General features: G+C 38.2%; 1 protein-coding gene across 1 annotated transcript in view; it reads right to left on the bottom strand.

Annotated features, from left to right (window-relative positions):
- Nucleotides 1-22,484, bottom strand: part of MORC1 (MORC family CW-type zinc finger 1) — a 191,697-nt gene that overhangs the window by 2,158 nt on the left and 167,055 nt on the right. Inside the window, 3 exon segments of the mRNA XM_067035361.1 lie at nt 991-1,185; nt 13,053-13,106; nt 14,555-14,642. Coding sequence (XP_066891462.1) covers nt 991-1,185; nt 13,053-13,106; nt 14,555-14,642 — 337 coding nt within the window.

The following is a 22,484-nucleotide window of genomic DNA, read 5'->3' as shown; positions in this document are numbered from 1 at the left end:
TTGTGTGGGTCCTGAGACAATTTTCTCCCCATCAGACCCTATTTCCATATACTTTTTTAAAGCAGGCTAGATGATATCTAAGGAGCTTCCAGTTTACCATGACAATAAACTGAGCCAAAGGCTAGTCTTGAGGCAGCCAAAGGCTAGTCTTGAGGCAGCCCAAAGAGCGCCCAGGTGTCCATCACCAGTGCTGGGGAAGCAACACAAAGTGCTGGGTGCTGAGTGTATGATGCCAAGTTGCTCCAGACACAGACCTGCCCTTGTGGGCCCTCAGAGAGCTCTCTGAACCCCTCTTAGGGAGCTTTTCTAGGAGTCCCACTCAACAACCTTTGCTTATACCCCAAGGAAAGCTGAGAAACACAGTCATAGTTCCTGGGCTCACTATTGATTTCTCAGTTTATTTCTAGCATCTACAGAAAGACTTTTCAACATTGGATATATATACTTTAATTTTTGATGTTTTCTCCCCAGCATTTGTATATGCTGTAGTAGAAGATGGGTCTTTCCTCACTGGCTCAATCTATCATAGAAGCCCAATTCTTTATGCATTCAAATATATAAACAAACAAGAAGAACAGTAATTCATAGTTACATGATATTTTCCAATCTCTCTAGATTAGAAGAGTCTGGTTTTTTAACCTCTGTATTAGGATAAAAATTAAAATATTTTGTTGTCTGAAAAAAACAGAAAAAAATTCCTATTGGAAATATGCTACTGAGGAGACAGCATGATCAAACTATACCAACAGCACAAGCAAAGCTTCTGATTTTTTAAAGGGAAAAAATAATAGGCCTTTAAAACAGTGTTCTAATTTATACTTTCAAAGTTCATTTATTTGTGATTTCAATATCCATTAAGAGAGAGTTAGGGCCCGGTTAAGTTGACTTGTCCAAAGTCATAAGTGGATGATGACATTAGGAGAGGAAGCCAGCCCAGCGCTCTCTACACAATATGTGTTCCTATTACTCAAATAAAATTTCATTTCTTACCAGCTGAAGTTTCTGCAATAATACTGTCAGTTTCACACGAAGATTATTCAGTTTGTCTTCAGTGATTTTTCTTTTTTGTTCACATTGTCTCAGGGATACTTCATTAACCACTCCTCTTCTGTTTGCATCATAGTTAATGGATTGCATGGTTTTCTTTAGTTTTTTTTCATATTGGACCATGTAAACATTATGGATCTGGGAATGTTTTAAAAACAGTTTTAGTATATTTTTAAAATATTACTTTCCTCCCTAATAGCAGAATATCATATTCCAATTCTACACATATGTACCAAGTGTCAACTCTGTACGTATGTACTACGGGTGTTCTACATTTAAGATATGTTGATCCCTTAAGGAACTAACAATCTGATGGAAGAGGAAGAGAAAGAAGGAAAAATGCACAATAGTCCAGTAACTATAAAATATAAAGAGGCACACCAAGGTCAGCTCAGAAGCCCTTGCTTTGGAATAAAGAAGAAACCTAGAATGCTTGAATTTGTTCTACCAGGGCTACCATATTCTTCAAGGCAGAAAGGGGATAGGTGCCTGTGACCACTCGCCACAGCACCAGTAACTCATAGATGACGACAGAGTATCCAGCCACTTGGGGCTTTAAATGTGTGATTTATAACTCAAGTCTGTAGCATCTGAAAAGCACAGAAGCTACAGTAAGAGGAATTCCTAGTCTGCCACTCTCCTTGGGTTCCCTAATCTGATGTAAAGAGTACGGTTATATACTAACGCAAGTGACCTTTGCTAATTCAAGAGACCTGGTTATTTTCCAAGAGCTCGTGTTACGCCTGAGACACTCACAGAATAGAAAGAAGTAATGGAGTGGCCATATGCTTCAATTTCAAAATGACATTAATTGCCTGTATCAACATTTTGAGAGGGCAAATGTTTTGATAAACATTTCAATGTTTCAGCAATAAGAAGATTTCTGTATTCTAATATGCTGGGTTGCCAGGAAAATTGTAAGGTAGCCTCGTTTGTTTTCTGGGTCCACCCTGTCCCCCTTCACCCTCCTCCATTACACTCACTAATACATGCAGGTCCTTCCCCAACACTGCCACGTCATCCCCTTTAAGCACTCATTGATCTCATACATTTCTCCTTTTTCTATAAAATTCTTTAAACAAACAAACAAACCCCCCTAAGTATACTGAATTCTGTTTAATAGGCATTCACCAACGACTTCCTAAATTAGAGGCACTGAATTTTATTATAGGTGATGCAGAGATATGTAAGAGTCAGTTTTTGCCCTCAAGAAGCTTCTAGTCTACAGAATGAGATAATACAAGTATGCAAATATTGTATCTTTATGGGAGAAAATGTATTGTGCCCCAAGTAAGGCACAAATATTATTAGAGTTGAGAGGCGGGTGTGGAGTCTCCATTAAATAGAAGAGCATTAAAGTCCTGACTTAAGGTATTTGAGTTGGATTGACATCACTAATTTACCTCCAATTATGTATACTATTCATGTGCTTTTAACTGAGAGGAATATTTGGGAGTAGGGGCCCAAATACCACTCCACAGTGGTAAACAATGGCCATATATGTGTGTGTGTTTATATATATACACACACATACATTCACACATATATATCATGTGTTGTATTAAAGGTGAGACTTAATTGTGAAATCTGTAGATTGCCACGTAAAGAAATCTTAGATTTCTTTAGAGACTTACACTGCCTGGATATTTGTGTGAGGGCACAAGGAATTAGACTCTGAAATCCTTGACCTGGCTCTGCCTCTTCTTACCTCATTTCCTGAGTTCTAGGCCTTGCCCTTCCAGGTATACATCAAGCTCCCTCCTGTCACAGGCCCTTTGCCCTTGCTGCTTTCTTTGTTCAGCAGATTCAGCCCCAGATATACACAAGGCTCACTCTTGACCTCAACCAGTATGAAAACATGGCTCAGATGTTCCTTGCTCTCTGTATCTGAAATAGCCTCCCCTTCCCCAACACACCATTACTGTCTATCCCCTGGCCTTGCACAATTATTTTATGGCACATCACATTGTATGTTTATTTATGTTTTATTTAAGTGTTTGCTATCTATATTTCCCTCAGGAATGTAACCTCAATGTAAAAAAAAAAAAATTGGTTTTGTACACCTCTCTAATTCCAATGCCTGCCACAAGGCACTAAATAGTGAAGAGTTAGGACAGCAGATGTTCAGCATTCACAGCAAAGGGACTTCAAATACGAGGGCCAATCCTGCCTTGAAATGCAGGCTACATTCTGAGATCTTGGAGGGGCATCCTTTTTTGAACATGCTCAATTCAACCTACAAGAAGTTGATGGCTTAAAACTAAGGCAATAACCACCTCCTCCAAGAAGCTTCATGGGTGCTTCCCGTGGAGGTGTCTGTCAAACCCAGGAAGTGATATCTCCCACGACCTGAAAGCAGAGTAGGGTAAATAATTCAACACAGTTGGGATAATGAGGACAGAGTCATGGACAGTTCAGATGTCAGCAGCCAATTATAGTTCTTAGTTTTCAGAACTTTAGAATTTTATAGCTTTTGCCATCCTAAACAATATCCAGGAAACACATTCTTGTAAAAAGCAACAACAATAATAAAACAAACCAAAACAAATAAAATTAAAACTATAAAATATGAAAAACAATATTACCTAGAAAAATAACAGTATTGCTCATCAGCAATAAAAAGAAACACATAATTGATATACTTAATGGATCTGAAGGGCATTATGTTGAGTCAGTAAAGCCAATCATAAAGTGCCACCTACTGTATGATTCCATTTCGATAACATCCCTCAAATGACAATGTTATAGAGACGGAGAACAGATGAGCAGTTACCTGGGGTTAGGGGTGTTAGTGTGTGTGGAGTGTGACTATAAAGGGATAGCACAGGGAGATTTTTGTGGTAATGGGAGCTCCTACCCTGACAGTGGTGGTGGTCATACAAATCCACATGTGATAAAAACAAGACACACATTTTACCAATTTCAATTTCCTGCTTTTGATATTGTACTATAAGTATACAATTATGGAAGACATAAGCACTGGAAAAACTGGGATAAAGGGTATATGGAACCTCTCTACAATTCTATAATTTGCTGTGTATCTATAATTAATTTTTTAAAAGGTTCAAAAGACAGCATTGTTAATACAGTACAACATTAAGAATGTTTATACAGAAGAAGAACTACAATCCTGCAGCCTGTGGAACAAAAACCACATTCACAGAAAGATAGACAAGATGATAAGGCACAGGGATATCTATGTACCAGATGAAGGAACAAGATAAAACCCCAGAAAAAGAACTAAGTGAAATGCAGATAGGCAACCTTCCACAAAAAGAATTCAGAATAATGATAGTGAAGATGATACAGGACCTCAGAAAAAGAATGGAGTCAAAGATCGAGAAGATGCAAGAAATGTTTAACAAAGACCTAGAAGAATTAAACAACAAACAAACAGAGATGAACAATACAATAACTGAAATGAAAAACACACTAGAAGGAATCAATAGCAGAATAACTGAGGCAGAAGAACGGATAAGTGACCTGGAAGACAGAATGGTGGAATTCAGTGCTATGGAACAAAACAAAGAGAAAAGAATGAAAAGAAATGAAGACAGCCTAAGAGACCTCTGGGAAAACATTAAATGCAACAACATTCACATTATAGGGGTCCCAGAAGGAGAAGAGAGAGAGAAAGGACCCGAGAAAATATTTGAAGAGATTATAGTCGAAAACTTCCCTAACATAGGAAAGGAAATAGCCACTCAAGTCCAGGAAATGCAGAGAGTCCCATACAGGAAAACCCCAAGGAGAAACATGCTGAGACACACAGCAATCAAATTGGAAAAAATTAAAGACAAAGAAAAATTATTGAAAGCAGCAAGGGAAAAATGACAAATAACATTCAAGGTAACTCCCATAAAGTTAACAGCTGATTTCTCAGCAGAAACTCTACAAGCCAGAAGGGAGTGGCATGATATACTTAAGGTGATGAAAGGGAAGAACATATAACCAAGATTACTCTACCCAGCAAGGATCTCATTCAGATTCGTTGGAGAAATCAAAAGCTTTACAGACAAGCAAAAGCTAAGAGAATTCAGCACCACCAAAGCAGCTCTACACAAACACTAAAGGAACTTCTCTAAGTGGGAAACACAAGAGAAGAAAAGGACCTACAAAAAGAAACCCAAATCAATTAAGAAAATGGTAATAGGAACATACATATCAATAATTACCTTAAACGTGAATGGATTAAATGTGCCAACCAAAAGACACAGGCTTTCTAAATGGATACAAAAACAAGCCCCATATATATGCTGTCTACAAGAGACCCACTTCAGACCTAGGGACACATACAGACTGAAAGTGAGGGGATGGAAAAAGATATTCCATGCAAGTGGAAATCAAAAGAAAGCTGGAGTAACAATACTCATATCAGATAAAATAAACTTTAAAATAAAGAATGTTACAAGAGACAAGGAAGGACACTACATAATGATCAAGGGATCAATCCAAGAAGAAGATATAACAATTATAAATATACATGCACCCAACATAGGAGCACCTCAATACATAAGGCAACTGCTAACAGCCATAACAGAGGAAATTGACAGTAACACAATAATAGTGGGGGGCTTTAACACCTCACTTATACCAATGGACAGATCATCCAAACAGAAAATTAATAAGGAAACACAAGCTTTAAATGACACAACAGACCAGAGAGATTTAATTGATACTTATAGGACATTCCATCCAAAAACAGCAGATTACATTTTCTTCTCAAGTGCGCATGGAACATTCTCCAGGACAGATCACATCTTCGGTCCCAAATCAAGCCTCAGTAAATTTAAGAAAACTGATATTATATCAAGCATCTTTTCTGACCACAACACTATGAGATTAGAAATGAATTACAGGGAAAAAAATGTAAAAAACACAAACACATGGAGGTTAAACAATACGTTACTAAATAACCAAGAGATCACTGAAGAAATCAAAGAGGAAATCAAAATATACCTACAGAAAATGACAATGAAAACACGATGATCCAAAACCTATAGGATGTAGCAAAAGCAGTTCTAAGAGGGAAGTTTATAGCTATACAAGCCTACCTCAAGAAACAAGAAAAATCTCAAATAAACAATCTAACGTTACACCTAAATGAACTAGAGAAAGAAGAACAAACAAAACCCAAATTTAGCAGAAGGAAAGAAATCATAAAGATCAGAGCAGAAATAAATGAAGTAGAAACAAAGAAAACAACAGCAAAGACCAATAAAACTAAAAGCTGGTTCTTTGAGAAGATAAACAAAATTGATAAACCATTAGCCAGACTCATCAAGAAAAAGAGGGAGAGGACTCAAATCAATAAAATTAGAAATGAAAAAGGAGGAGTTACAACAGACACAGCAGAAATACAAAGCATCCTAAGAGACTACTACAAGCAACTCTATGCCAATAAAATGGATAACATGGAAGAAAAGGACAAATTCTTAAAAAGGTATAACCTTCCAAGACTGAACCAGGAAGAAATAGAAAATATGAACAGACCAATCACAAGTAACGAAATTGAAACTCTGATTAAAAATCTTCCAACAAAGTAAAGTCCAGGACCAGATGGCTTCACAGGTGAATTCTATTAAACATTTAGTGAAGAGCTAAAACCCATCCTTCTCAAACTCTTCCAAAAAATTGCAGAGGAAGGAACACTCCCAAACTCATTCTATGAGGCCACCATCACTCTGATACCAAAACCAAAGATACTACAAAAAAAGAAAATTACAGACCAATATCACTGATGAATATAGATGCAAAAATCCTCAACAAAATACTAGCAAACAGAATCCAACAACATATTAAAAGGATCATACACCATGATCAAGTGGGATTGATCCCAGGGATAAAACGATTCTTCAATATACACAAATCAATCAATGTGATACACCACATTAACAAATTGAAGTATAAAAAGCATATAATCATCTCGATAGATGCAGAAAAAGCCTTTGACAAAATTCAACACCTATTTATGAAAAAAAATCTCCAGAAAGTGGGCATAGAAGGAACCTACCTCAACATAATAAAGGCCATATACAACAAACCCAGAACAAACATCATTCTCAATGGTGAAAAACAGAAAGCATTTCCTCTAAGATCAGGAACAAGACAAGGATGTCCACTCTCACCACTATTATTCAACAGAGTTTTGGAATTCCTAGCCATGGCAATCAGAGAAGAAAAATAAATGAAAGGAATACAAATTGGAAAAGAAGAAGTAAAACTGTCACTGTTTGCAGATGACAGGATACTATACATAGAGAACCCTAACAATGCCACCAGAAAAATCCTAGAGCTAATCAATGAATTTGGTAAAGTTGTAGGATACAAAATTAATGCACAGAAGTCTCTTGCATTCCTATATACTGATGAAAAATCTGAAAGAGAAATTAAGGAAACACTCTCCTTTACCATTGCTACAAATAGAATAAAATACCTAGGAATAAACCTACCTAGGGAGATATAAGAACTGTATGGAGAAAATTATAAGACATTGATGAAAGAAATTAAAAATGATACCAACAGATGGAGAGATATACCATGTTCTTGGATGGGAAGAATTAATATTGTGAAAATGACTATACTACCCAAAGCAATCTACAGATTCAATGCAATCCCTATCAAATTACCAATGGCATTTTTTACAGAACTAGAACAAAAAATCTTAAAATTTGTTTGGAGACACAAAAGACTCCAAATAGCCAAAGCAGTCTTGAGGGAAAAAAGTGGAGCTGGAGGAATCAGACTCCCTGATTTCACACTATACTAGAAAGCTACAGTCATCAAGACAATATGGTACTGGCATAAAAACAGAAATATAGATCAATGGAACAAGATAGAAAGCCCAAAGATAAACCCACGCACCTATGGTCAACTAGTCTATGACAAAGGAGACAAAGATATACAATGGAGAAAAGACAGTCTCTTCAATAAGTGATGTTGGGAAAACTGGACAGCTACATGTAAAAGAATGAAATTAGCACACTCCCTAACACCATACACAAAAATAAACTCAAAATGGATTAGAGACCTAAATGTAAGACTGGACACTATAAAACTCTTAGAGGAAAACGTAGGAAGAACGCTGTTTGAAATAAATCACAGCAAGATCTTTCTTGATCCACCTCCTAGAGTAATGGAAATAAAAACAAAAATAAACAAATGGGACCTAATGAAACTTAAAAGCTTTTGCACAGCAAAGGAAACCATAAACAAAATGAAAAGACAACCCTTAGAATGGGAGAAAATATTTGCAAACAAATCAATGGACAAAGGATTGAACTCCCCAATATATAAACAGCTCATGCAGCTCAATATTAAAAAAACAAACCATCCAATCCAAAAATGGGCAAAAGACCTAAATAGACATTCCTCCAAAGAAGACATACAGATGGCCAAAAAGCACATGAAAAGCTGCTCAACATCACTAATTATTAGAGAAATGCAAATCAAAACTACAATGAGGTATCACCTCCCCCCAGTTAGAATGGGCATCATCAGAAAATCTACAAACAACAAATGCTGGAGAGAGTGTGGAGAAAAGGGAACCCTCTTGCACTGTTGGTGGGAATGTAAATTGATACAGCCACTATGGAGAACAGTATGGAGGTTCCTTAAAAAACTAAAAATAGAAATACCATATGACCCAGCAATCCCACTACTGGGCATATACCCAGAGAAAACCCTAATCCAAAAAGACACATGCACCCCAATGTTCACTGCAGCACTATTTACAATAGCCAGGTCATGGAAGCAACCTAAATGCACATCGACAGATGACTGGATAAAGCAGATGTGGTACATATATACAATGGAATATTACTCAGCCATAAAAAGGAACGAAATTGGGACATTTGTAGAGACGTGGATGGATCCAGAGACTGTCATACAGGGTGAAGTAAGTCAGAAAGAGAAAAACAAATATCGTATATTAACGCATATATGTGGAACCTAGAAAAATGGTACAGATGCACCAATTCACAGGGCAGAAATTGAGACACAAATGTAGAGAACAAACGTATGGACACAAAGGGGGGAAAGCGGTGGAGGGGGGGTGGTCGTGGTGGTGGGATGAATTGGGAGATTGGGATTTACATGTATACAGTAATATGTATAAAATAAATAGCTAAAAAGAACCTGCTGTATAAGAAAATACATAAAATAAAATTCAAAAATAAAAAAAAGAATGTTTATACAGCATGCTACATTCAAAATCATATTCAGACTCTCAACGTTCACTATTTTGTAACCAGCAAACTGTATTTACTTCAAGCACTAACAGCCAGTTTAGCCAGTTTCCTGATTTATGCTTCTTCCTTTCTCAGGCTAACATCTCAATGAGGTTTCTATAAAAGGTAACAATTTTGACAACTTTTAAAGCTCAATATAAAAGGACTTCTGGTTGTTTTAACATTTTAATTAAGGTGAGTAGAGAACTGTAATAGGATGAGAGGCTTAGTTCTGTTGGTTAAACTCACTCTTGTAGAGGTATTTGCGGCAGATCAAAAAATGGAATTCTTCCAAACCCCATTAATTCAGAATGGAATTAGGATTTGAAAGAAAGGATATTCAACTGAGATTTTAATTTTATGCCTTGAATTTTAAAAGTCAGAGCTCTGGTAGCTCTGGAGCTCCAGAATCCTAATAAGTTTGCACAAAGTAAGGCAGGACTACAAAATCTATAGATTTTGCACCCTATTTACAAGAATATGCATGTGTTTGTGTGGGCAGACACTACAGTAGAAACAATCAACTTTGAGTCAATGCAGAATAGTAAGGTCCAGATGCATTCAAAGATACTTATTGATGTTGCCAGGATATGAGAGGATTGTTAATTTCAAGGATTCGATAATCTAGTTGGGGAGAAAATAAAATACAGGAAACTACTGTAATACAAGGCAGAAAATTTAATTAATGCTAAAGTAGAGTTTTAAGGTTCTCTCAGAACACAGAAGTCAAGATTAATTTCACACGGAGAGACTGAGGTAGGCTTGACGTAGAAGGTAGCATTGATCAGGCTGTACAAAGGGTGGGCAGGATTTCCAGAGGCCAACCGTGGACTGGGAGAGTGGAGAAGAGTATTCGGGGGAACAGCATGTGGAAACGCTCAGAGGCAGACCAGTCTAGTAGGTTGGAGCAACTCCATTTTGGATGGAGCAGATGGTTTGCAAGAGGAAATAATAAAAGATGGTGGTTCAGGTTGGGTTGCAAAGGACCACCAATGCTGTCATGAATCATCTGCTACTCTAATAGTTTTGGACACTGCTGATGTGGTCAGGGCGAGGTGACCAAAAGAGTTTGTGACTTACGAAGGGTCCTCCCTTTATTAAACGTACACACCTTAAAGCAAGGTGCATAGGGTTAACCCTACGTGGATTTCAATAAATGATTTCAATAGTTTTATAACCATCCACTTAAAGATACCAATCATTAATAAAGTCCTTAAGACCAATTTCTTAAGGAAGGAAGAACAAAATCTGAAAGAAAAACATGTGAAGAAAATCTTGATTCCAGTTGTTCTGTATTTTGCTTGCAACATCTCCATTTCAACAGGAACTCATGGTCTCTTGACTGTTTATCTTGCTTTGATTCTTTGAATCCCACTTGCCCTGAACATTAAGAGGATTCTACTCATCATCTATGCTAACACCTTGAAGAAACACTTATTCAGTCTGGCCTCCAAGACCCAACAACTTGGCTCCATTACTGAGTGTAGACACTGAAAAAATATCATTTAGAAACAGACATGAAGGACATGTATAAGCTTGGATACACTGAGATGTATGATAAACTAATTCTTAGCAAATTTCTAAGTTTTCTAAGTTTTTTAGCAAATTTTCTAAGTTAAATCAGAGCTCCCTAACCAGTAGATAAGGATGTGTCAAGAGATCCAGGAACCTTACTGGTGACTTGTCAAGCTGGCTGCCACAGAGAGAGTTGGGACAAGTCCTGGTGGGACAGTAAATGACCTGCCTACCACATGCCCTCCCCACACCATATTTTACTGTCAGCATCTCCCCATATATATCTCACCATGTAATGTCAAGGTCTCTAGTAAGTAAACAATAATTCTTTTATGCCAATAGGCTGAGAAGCAGTAGTATACCTATTGCAAGTAATACTTGCAAACTTTATCACAAGGATGAAGTATTACCGTCTGGATAAGAATGAGATGGAATAAAGTGAGGTAGTGAAAAGAGCTTTGGAGTGGCACAAATCTGGGTTCCAATCCTGAATCTACTACTTACTTGCATCATGACTTTGGAATGTTATCTTTCTGGTTCTCCATTTCCTCATTACTAACATGGAGATAGTGGATACATCCCAAAGTTGTAAGAATTAAATGAGGTAACATATATAAAAGGCCTAGTTTAGTGCCTGGAGCTAGTGGCTCTTAATCAATCATGGTGTTAGATTTGCTGATGAAAATAATAATAGTAAATAATAATAATAATAATAATAATAGTGCTAGAATAGGGTCAAAAATATGTTGGAAAAAAGGTGTCTTTTACTCTAACTAGGAAATGACAACTAAGTCTTCACACTGAAAATGTTCAATTACTGCTTTTTCAACAAAATGCTACTAAGAAAATAAATTCACTTTTCAGTTGAACAATGATGAGAAATTAAGAACCACAATATTCCTTCATTTCCAGTTGCTTATCCCAGGCCAGTAGGCACTCAGGCAGAAATATCAGAGGCAAATATATCAACAGGGGTATTACATTTAGGCACACCCTAAAATCCAAACACTGTGTGACACAGCCTTTCTAAGAAGAAATCTAGTTTAGGTTCTAATTTTCATTTCATGTTTGCCTAGTTATATGCTTTGGGGAACTTACTTCCCAATTCTATTTCATTTCTAAAACATGAATATTCAAATATATTCCATTCCCCACAAAAGAGATGAGGCAGCGCCCGTGCTTATAGCTGTGCTGTGCACAATTCCAGGGAGCATCATTCACCTCCCAGTCTTTACAGATTTGCATATTATTATGAGAGTTTTCCAGAAGATGGCTGCAAGCATAAGCACTTGGAAGAAGATGCTAATATGTGTGCTAGTGATAGAGCTGGTGCACCTGTTTGAGCAAACACAGGTGAAATGTCAGCGGAGACCTAAGCATCTCAATATTGATCCTGGTGCCATGAAAAGTTCTAGACTGTTGTGGCCTCCATGAAGTATCTGGGAACCTCAGTGGCTGTACTGGCTCCAATGCTAATCCCCTGTGTTAGATGGGCCAAGTTCACATCTTGGAGTCTCAGTTCCCTTGAGTGTGATTTAAGGAAGTTGAGGGCATATGATTTTTTGAGATATTTCTCTAGTAGAACTAAAGGACTCTATGGACTCTTACCTGCCACCACCAAGGAAATCTTTAAGAACTACATATACAGTATTATAAGAAAACTGTAAAACAAAAACAAAAAAACAAAACAACAAACCAAAAAAACATCTACCCAGAGAGAGAGAAAGGTTGTAATGAAACACACCAAAAAAAATACCAGTGACCTTGGAATGGTTTGGGACTATGGATGAATTTCTTAAAATTCCTTTTACTTTCTTTTATTAGCATTATTTTATAGCTGCTTTTAAAATAGAAAAATCATAAACTTAAAAAAAACTGTTGATAGAATTTTAAAAACCCAGAGAGATATCAAATCGTCCAAAATAATTAAAGACTTTTGTACAAAAGAGTTCTGATTCAGCACAGTGTCTCAAGGATCCAGTGAACCTATTGCTTAAAGACTCAGAATGTCATGTTTCCTATTCAAAATATAGTCCTACTCCAAGTGTTTCATAAGCTTTATGGTTTGGAAACATTTGCATCTTTAAAATTCCAAAAGACATTGCTTTGTGGCAACTGATATGCTACAGATTAATCTAAGTCTTGATAAGTAAATGCAAATTTGATTTCCTTTCAAACCTAACATTTGGAAATGTATATTATTTCTCCTTTGGAATACAGGATCATTTAGAATATAAATGATTATGTTGAAAGGAAGCTTACCTGGTTGAAACACATTTTCAGCTTTTTGTTTGTCTGCTCTGGGCATTGCTCCAGCTGTTTTCATAAATGATAACACAACAGGATATTAACTTTTAGAGAATGAGCTGTCTACAGTACAGTTATAACATGCAAGTACCAAATATAAAAAAGCATCAAAGCCTAGAACTTGCCAACATTGTTGCTGTGGGTCTTTTAAGCCAGCGTCTAATTATATTATACAACATGGTTTTAAAATTTTGCAGATGATAATCAAGGTGAAGGAAAAGTAAATGATAAATAATAAAGCCGTTGGAGTCTAGATATCTTGGATGGGGACGCCACAGAAATAGACCGGGGAGAGTCACTGGCATGTGGGATAGTACTTAAAGTCAGAGACTAGCTGAGGTCACCTAGAAACAACATTTAATAGAGAGAAGAAAGTGGTCCAGGAACAAGCCCTCAGACACACAGACATTTAGAAACCAAATAGAGAAGGAGCTGCCAGCACAGAGGATGGGAGGGAGGGAAGCAGGAAAATGAGAAGTGTGTTGTCATGGAAGCTACATAAAGAAAGTGCTTCAAGAAAGAAAGAGTGGTCAGCTGGGCTGAAGAGGTCAGGTAAGATGAGTGACTACTGCATTTGTCAGCACAGTGGTCACTGGTGGTTTGACAAGACAGTCCCAGTGACGTTGTTGCGTCAGAAGCCCCACGGGAAAGAACGAGGTGAGAGTAGATGGTGAAGAAGCAGAAACAATGATGTAGGACTTCATCCAGGATCAGATGAAGACATATGGCACCTCTGCAAATTAATCATGTGGTGCTCTTTTCACTGATAGCTTTTCATGTGTATCCATCCCTTCCACAAGCAACACCGAGCATGAGGGTGGAGAAGGAGCCCCCCCACCCTCCTGTACCTGGCGAGGCTCTTCCAGTCCCGTGAGCAGCTCTGGCGGCCTGAGGCCTGCACCCCTCACTCAGCTTCACCACAGCCTGCTGTGACTCAGCAGCTCAGGGACTGCCCACTGTGGGCCAGTGCCAGGCTCACCCCGTGCACCCCAGGTAGCTGCTGATCAAAGTTTTCCTTTCCATCATATATAGTATTGCCTCTGAGAGGCGATTTGGTAAATGCAATTTTCTTCATCTTTCCCTGTGATGTCTTAGTGATTCTAACCCAATCTTCACCTCAGTTCCTCATAAAAGGTAGCTGAGGAAGTGTATCTAAGGGATAGGAACTATTTTTAGTGCAGGGAGAGAAGTTAAGGATTATATCCTGTCTCTTTTCATCTCAGAGACTGACTACTCTTAGTCTGTACAATCTTCCCAGAGTTTATTTAAACCTTGGTCATGCTGGTTTCCAATGCAGCTTTAATTCCGAGTTACCCGCTTAGTACAAAGATCCCCATCCTCATTCACTTAAGCTATTCCAGGTCCTCTCATTGGTAACCCTTTACATTTTTCTTCACTGAAGATTCAGTTCAGGGTGTTCTGTCATTCCCTCAAAGTTCAAAAAAAAGTCAGCTTGCCTCCAAACTTGCTGTAAGTTCCTCCAGAGATGTGTGGCCAAATTCTGATGGTAGACAATGCTCAGGGAAAAAATACAGAAGAATCTCCCTAGGAATATAAGCAAGCAGAGATGATAATATACCAGGAAAAGAGATGCAGCACTCATCTGTCCGAACTGGCTCTATCTCCTGGGTTTTGTTAAATATCTTGGCAAAGATGAACATTTGTGCCTGCCAAATAGTTTGTTTTTATAACTGGCATCAAAGTGTTCTTCAAAAGGCATTGACTGGGGAGAGGGAGGTGGCCATGGCTATAAAAGGGTAACAGGAAGAATCCTTGTGGTGATGGAAGTCTTCTGTATCTTGACTGTGTCAATGTCAATATCCTAATTTCCATATTGTTCTATAGTTTTGCAAAATGTTACCATTGGGAGAAACTGGGTAAAGGGTACAGGGGCTATCTCTGTATTATTTCTTACAACAGCACAAGAATCTACACTTATCTTAAAATAGAATGTTTATTAAAGCAAGCAAGCATGAGCTCACAATGTCCGTCCATAAGCAGTCCAGGAAAGCCTTGCACCTACTTGAATTTCTCCTTGGCAGAGAACTAAGTCAGCATTGCAAAATTCCTGGAGGAAAAGAGGCTGACTACAGGCTTACTGACTTTTTCCCTAAGAAAACCAAAGAACTTAACTCTTCGGAGTAATTCTTTCATCGGGGCCTCCGGGACTACTCCTAGAAATCATACATGGACCCTGCTCTTTCCAGACAGCCATGGTCATTGTTCTGACAGGTACTTCATTTTGTCACAAGGCAGGAGCACCCCACCCTTCTATTGTGATGGCTTTTCTAGGATTACTCCCCTAGATGACATACATTTCATTCCTGGGAGAATATGAAATCTAGAAATTTAGTTACCACATCTTAAAAGTATATAGAGTGTTTTATGTTGAAGTGTTCCAAGAACTTCATGTATATTACCCAAGGGATTTACAAAATTTTTCAATTATAAAATAACATGGCACACAAAGGATAAAACAGCTATTTCTTATATAATTTACATTCCTAGTATTTTAATTATATTATTTGTGGCAATATTCATTTGTAATTTTAAGGAGATTCAATCCAAAAAGTTAAAAATCCTTAGCATTTCACAACATCAAATGTAACACACACACACACACACAGTCCTCAGAATTATTTGCCTGGCTGGTAAGAAGATGAGTAGGGAAGAGGCAGGATGAGAAAGGGCTTCTGGGTATTTGAGCCAAGCAGAAATCAGATGGCATAGAAAGAAAAGCTTCAAGTGGAGTCCCTGGGAAAGGAGGCCTGTGGTCAAGTTTACCGTAGGTTTGGTGGAGGAGAAGTGGTGAGAGGTATTTTTAAATACAAACCACCCCTTTCCTCCCCTAAATCCAGCCTCCCTTCCTCCAATACAGGGTTGAAACCCCTGTACTGGTCCTGAGTATTGGTCCTTTTCATGGTGGGTATAAATTCTGTGGGGTTCAGATTTAGAGCTAATCAGCAATCTTCCAAGGAAGTATTTCTAGAAAAACAAATATTCGGAGGCGGTGGCATTTGGTGGGGAGTGGGAAAGGGTGAAGGGGCAGGTTGGGGAGAGACAGAGTTCTGAATTAGCTCTGGATTATTCTTAGTCTGTGAAATCTCTACATCAAAATTTACATGAAACACCATTATAGTCTGAATAGTGTCTCACACGTGTGTACTATTATTTCTAAAGACAGATGAAGAGACAGACACACACGGAGAGGAGAGATTATTTTAAAGTGAAACACTTTATGTAAAGGTTTTATTGGAATCACTTGTCACAAGAAGCTCATCATGTTGTATTTTCTCAATATCCTCAAGCTCATTAATTCCACAGACATTCCCTGAACGCTACTAAAACAAAGCCTTTATCTACTGCACCTTCCAGAGCCTGGCATCGTGCCCCATGCTAGGAACCGAATACATTCTTATTACACTGAATTCAGCCTAGTAGGGAACGCAGACAAGGAAGCAAACTATTCCAATACAGTGTGATAGAAGCTAGAATGGGAATGCAGCACCATGGCTACCTAGAGGAGGGGCCCAAATTCGTATTTGGGAAGCCCCAAAGGAAGAGTAGGAGTCAGCTAGCTGTGCCGGTTAGGGGGGTACAGCCTGTGAAGAAAGAATGCCAGGCCAACTGCACTATATGTTGGGGAACTGAGTATTTTCTGATGGTATTGAGCACCCTGGTCAGATTCATCCATTCTTTATAAAGTGCTGGAAATGTGCTAAGTGTTGCTATAGGCTTCATATACAAAACTTCATGTCATCTTTATGGAAGCTCTTTGATTGAGGACTTATTCCTATTTTGAACCTCTCTGGTTCCATAATTGTTAAGGATCCTCATCTCCTCACCCACCTGTACTCTCCTTTGCCCCTCTCCCTCCCAGACCTTAGTATCCACCTTTGTACTCTCTCCTCCATATCACTTCTGCTAAACGGCTCTTCCCTTGGGGATTCTGTTCCACGAGACTGACTGGAGAGGAAGACAAATTATCCTGCTCCTGTAGTCTCTAAGCACAAATGCACAGACCTTCACATTTTCCTTTTCCTGAAAAATTAATCCAGGAAAACTGTTAGAGCCTCTTAAAAACTGTAAGCTACCAAAAATCATAAATGTAGGGGCTGAATGTAGATGCTTAAGAACTCTTTAAAAATTCCTTCATTTATTATAAGTCTTGAGTCCCTTTCTTTGATGCAATTCTTCAATGACACCTTCTTTTGTTCCTGAGGAGGGTATATATTATCAAACTTCTCTCCACCCTCAAACTTCAGGTTTCCTTTAAGACAGAAACAGTGATCCTCTAATTCACAAAAGGTCCTTCAAGGATGTGCTCAGCACAGAACTATAGGAATAATCTGGTGTCTGGAGTATCCAAGTGGATACTGTGTATTTTGGAGGGACTCAAGAACCAAGTGCTACCATTCAAGGGGAGTCTTTTCTTACCAAGAAAACCCCTTCTTCCCTTGGAGCTTTTATTCATAGTTCCACCTCCAAACTTGCTAATAAAATCAGGAATTTGTCTTTATTAACATTATCTCTCTTCTTGGGGATTCAAGAAATAATTAACCTGAAGATCTTCCAGAGCTATTGTTTGCACCCAGGACTGTAATAGGTTCTCGGCTATGATGCCCATTTCAGTTGAATTCCTACAGAAACCATATCCATATCTACAAGTTTGAGTTGGAAATTTTTATAGAGTTCAACTAGCTGAGCTACAACACTAAATCAGCTCTGTCTCCATGTATGACGACCAAGCTTTGAAAAGCTCCAGCTAAGGGCCATTTCCTTTTCAATCCATGGTCATATCCTTTCTCAACAGGGTAATTTTTCCTTAAGAAAAATCTTTCTTGCATTAATATAACTCTGCTCTTTCAGACATGAGCAGAGATACACAGAGGTTCTTGGTTATCCTGCTGTTCTTTTTAAAGAGTAAACTAGTTAATAATAAGCTTGGTCTTGGCTAAGGAGAAGGGCAAGCCTCCTACTTGAGGTAGAGCGAAACTCTCTCCTTCAACCCAGTGAAAGGCTATGGAAATGGCATGGCTCCACTTTCTAAAACCAGGAGTCAGGTCCTAGTTTTTGATAGACCTCAATTGCTAATTTGTGTGTGTGTGTGTGTGTGTGTGTGTGTGTGTGTGTGTGTGTGTGTGTTCTCTTCTTTTGCTTCAGTAACTGGCAGCAACCTGTAAAAAGTGACTTTCTTTTTAAAATTTATTTTTGGTATTTTTTAAAGTTAAGATAGCATGAAGCACGTTTGCATTTTTGTAGAGGTGAAATAAATGAAGTCTGACTTATATCAAGTTTACATATACAATGATAAACTAAAACAAGGCATTATAGGTTAGCATTTGTGAGTAAGGACTATGAGACCAGACTGCCAATATTCAAATCCCAGCTCTACCACTTAAGAGTTATGTAATGCTGGGCAAATTACTTAACCTCTGCATACCGCAATTTTCTCATCTGTAAAATGGGGATAATAAAAGTATCTATTTATAGGGTTGTTGTAATGTTTAAGTGAGTTAACATATGCAGAGCCCTTAGGACAGTGCCTGGCACATAGTGTATTAAAAATATTATTATTGTTGTTGTTGTTGTTGAAAGTGATTTGAGATTTGATACTGCTTCAATATTTAGGACCATTTGATAAAATTTAACAATCTGGATCTCAGTTTACCTTATTTACCTCTGACTTATTCACACAACTCAGTTGCACCCCATTATTTGAAAATACTTTAACATCCAGTAATACTATTCACTGCTTTTTACATTAATCCCTTTCAATTTAACTAAAATTATTTTTGAAAATCTATGACTACACATTGGACACAGTGTGGAAAATTCAATCTGTTTTCAAAGGAGTTACTATATTTGGGGAATAAATAAATTAATACACATAAAACAAAACATAATGCAAGATAGGAAATTGTTAAACTGAGCATAATCAGGTGATAAAAACAGACAATAAGAACGACTATTTTTTATTAATTTATAACATGAATCTAATAGAAGAGGCCCATTTAGCAGTGTAGGAAGTGATAAGGATGATGTCATGTCAAAGTGAACCAAGTGGAGGGAACACTCCACACACTTCAAAGGGCCTGACTGCTCTCTTATCTGTGACAAGCAAGGCAAGTCTGGTGAACAATCGTGAGTGTAAAGAACATGGTCCCTTCCACACTGTACATGGCCAGCCACAATCTTCATGCCTGGAGGAATTTAAAGTCTAGTAAACACAAGGACTAATATGTGGACCAGACAATAGAATAGTGCAGTACAGGGAAGAAAACATAAAGAAGACAAGAAATCTGTTTTTACTGATGAAATGTGAGAAAACATATGACATGCTGCCAAAGGCAAAAGAGAAAATTGGTAAATGAGGAGCTCCTTTTGTTCCAGTTAAAGCCTTGTGTTGTGTACAATTCTTTTCCCACTGAATATTTTTATGAAACAATCACCACAAAAAAATTCAAGCTGGTACAGAAAGGAGCGTATTTATTAATTCATTTGGCTTTCAGAGTGTTCAGTTGATAATAGTATGATGATTTTAAGTACTAAAGATTCTACATGTTCATTAGGGAGATTTTTTCTGGGAAATTTAAATTTTCTAGTGATGCCTAATTATAGAGATGGATGCACCTTAAAGCCTAGTACACTCAATCAGAGTATCTCCTTTTTGATCACATGTAACTCATTAGAATTAATAATGATGATACACTTAGAAGCAGGACAAAAATTAGCCAAGAAAAAATAAAGAAAATGATAATGCACAGTTGTACATCCAAACTCTGCTGCAACACAACCAGGCAAATCTCTCCAGGCTCATGGTGCAGAGATTAGCAAAGCGTGTGTGGGTGTCTCTGTGTGTGTGAATATTACAAAAAGTGTGTGTGTGTATTTGTAAGTATGTACATATGTATGTGTGAATATATATATACGCTGTGATTAAGAGCAAGAGATTCCAAATCAGGGAGCCCTGTCCTTAGTAGCTGTGTAATTGTCTTTGTTTTTTGATTTTGAGTGTTACTTAGTTTCTCTTTTTCAGTTTAGCGTTTTTTTTTTTTTTTAATTAAAAATAATACCAGCCTTGTAAGTTTGCCTAAGGAGCTAATGTATACAAAGCACTTAGGTGACTGTGTACAATATAATAATGACTCATAAATAGTGGCTATTTTATCATCAAGAAGGCCTGGTTCACTTGAAGCAATGTCCCAACCATTGGACATGTCATATCCATACATTTTAAAATAATATGCACACATTTATTCAGATATATGCAGGCATATTGATATATAACTTTTTCCATACTACCATGTCTTAGGGACCAATCGACATGTCTGAATCTCAGAACTAGTAAGTAAGAAACCAGGATTCAAATTTAAGGCTACCCAACATCAAGGATGAGGATCTTACATACTACGTCTGGACAAACACTGACAGAAGGCAAGAAGATGGTTGGAGAATCCCATTTTCTAGGGACTATACTGTAGGCCATGGCAGTATGAGACTGACATCCATCCGGATCACTGGATGAATGGCCTTTTCAACTTCATAATATTTGTACAACCCTGAGGTCTGGCTTGCTTCTGTCCCGTTCCCAGGCTCGTGCAAGCTTGCCAACCCAGACACTGTGCAGATCTGGCAGTCAGAACTTACTGTTCAGGAATGCAGCACTCTGGCTTCACTCCTTGATCAACAGCTTGTCTCTGGATCCCTAGTGTCATTAGTGAAAATGTGTCCTGATGCAAAGTCCAAGGTGGATCCACCTGAATATAACAAGAGTGTCCTCCTTTCTCCTAGGGCAGGATGGATGTTAGGTGTGTGTTCCTAGAGGATGGTAGGTGGGGCTCTCATCCATGTAAGCACAGCCCCGCAGCCCTAGACACCGCCACAGAAATTTCCATAAAGCCCAGGGCAACTGCAGAATGGAGCTCATGGCTTCCAGTGGTTTGCAGTCTACTGTCACACATAGGACCCTAGACCCTATCCTGGACCTGCCATAGCGATGACCCGTAGGGGCCATAGCTCCCTATATATATGCCCCACCTCTAACTTTCTCTTCCTCCCTGTTTCTGTCCTTTGCCAACTCCTTTCTTCAGGAAGATTTTGTCAGTCACTGATCAGAAAGTCAAAGTAACATCCTAAGGGAAAATACTAATCCAGCTAGAGCATGTTGTATATTTCCCTCTGCTGAAAGCCTCTTGCCTCACCCAGGCCCCTCAAAGCCTATGAAGCCCAACCAAACCAGCTGGCTGTACTAATTTAGTGGTGTTTCTGCTCTCACCTCCCACCCTCTCATATGACACCTATTTGAGAGCACTCTTCTGTATACTAACTTCTTTGGCTTGATTGTAAAGCTCCCTCCTATCATTGGTCCCTACCTGGAAAAACTCTGAACCTTGGACTTTACCCCCTCCCTGTCTCCAGCCTTTGAGAACTGAGATCCAGACATTTAAATCCCTCACTATCCATGCCCACAAATGTTAAGATTCTACACTGAACCAAAAAGTAAAACTCAGTTTCTCTCAATAAGTTCAGTATCTAAAGCTACAAAAAGAGACTTTCTAGAAGACCATAATGTCATGAGGGTCTTCGTGAGGCAGGAAAAAAAAAAAAAGAGAGAAAGAACGGAAAGAAAGGGAGGGAGGGAAGATGGAAGGAAGGAAGAAATTCAGTGAGAATTCTTTTTTTTTTTGCCCCCTTCATTATAAATGGCCTCTATTCGTTTTTTTTTTTAACATCTTTATTGGAATATCATTGCTTTACAATGGTGTGTTAGTTTCTGCTGTATAACAAAGTGAATCAGCTATACATATACATTTATCCCCATTTCTCCTCCTTCTTGCATCTCCTTCCCATCCTCCCTATCCCACCCTCTAGGAGATCACAAAGCACAGACCTGATCTCCCTGTGCTATGCGGCTGCCTCCCACTATCATACAGAGTGCAGTAAGTCAGAAAGAGAAAAACTAATACCATACGCTAACACATATATATGGAATCTAAAAAAAAAAAGGTTCTGAAGAACCTAGGGACAGGACTGGAATAAAGACGCAGACATAGAGAATGGACTTAAAGACACGGGGAGGGGGAAGGGTAAGCTGGGACGAAGAGAGATAGTGGCATGGACACATATACACTACCATTCGTCTGTTTTTAATAGCGCTTTCTGTCCTGTCTTCTATCCTTACAAATCCTGGTTCTTTATTACACTGGAGAGAGGATTAACATCCACCACATTGCTGGACCATGTAACAAGAGGGCAGTTAGTGACAACAGTTCTCTTTCAAAAGACATGTCACCCATGTTATATCTAAATCAGTGCAGTTAGGAGACAAGTCATTCTATTGAGTTTTCTCAATAATATCACCAATCAACAGAGAAAAAAATATCA

This window comes from Kogia breviceps, chromosome 5 (genome assembly GCF_026419965.1).
Source record: "Kogia breviceps isolate mKogBre1 chromosome 5, mKogBre1 haplotype 1, whole genome shotgun sequence".
Classification (NCBI taxonomy): Eukaryota; Metazoa; Chordata; class Mammalia; order Artiodactyla; family Physeteridae; genus Kogia; species Kogia breviceps.
This window is presented reverse-complemented; position numbering and strand designations above follow the sequence as displayed.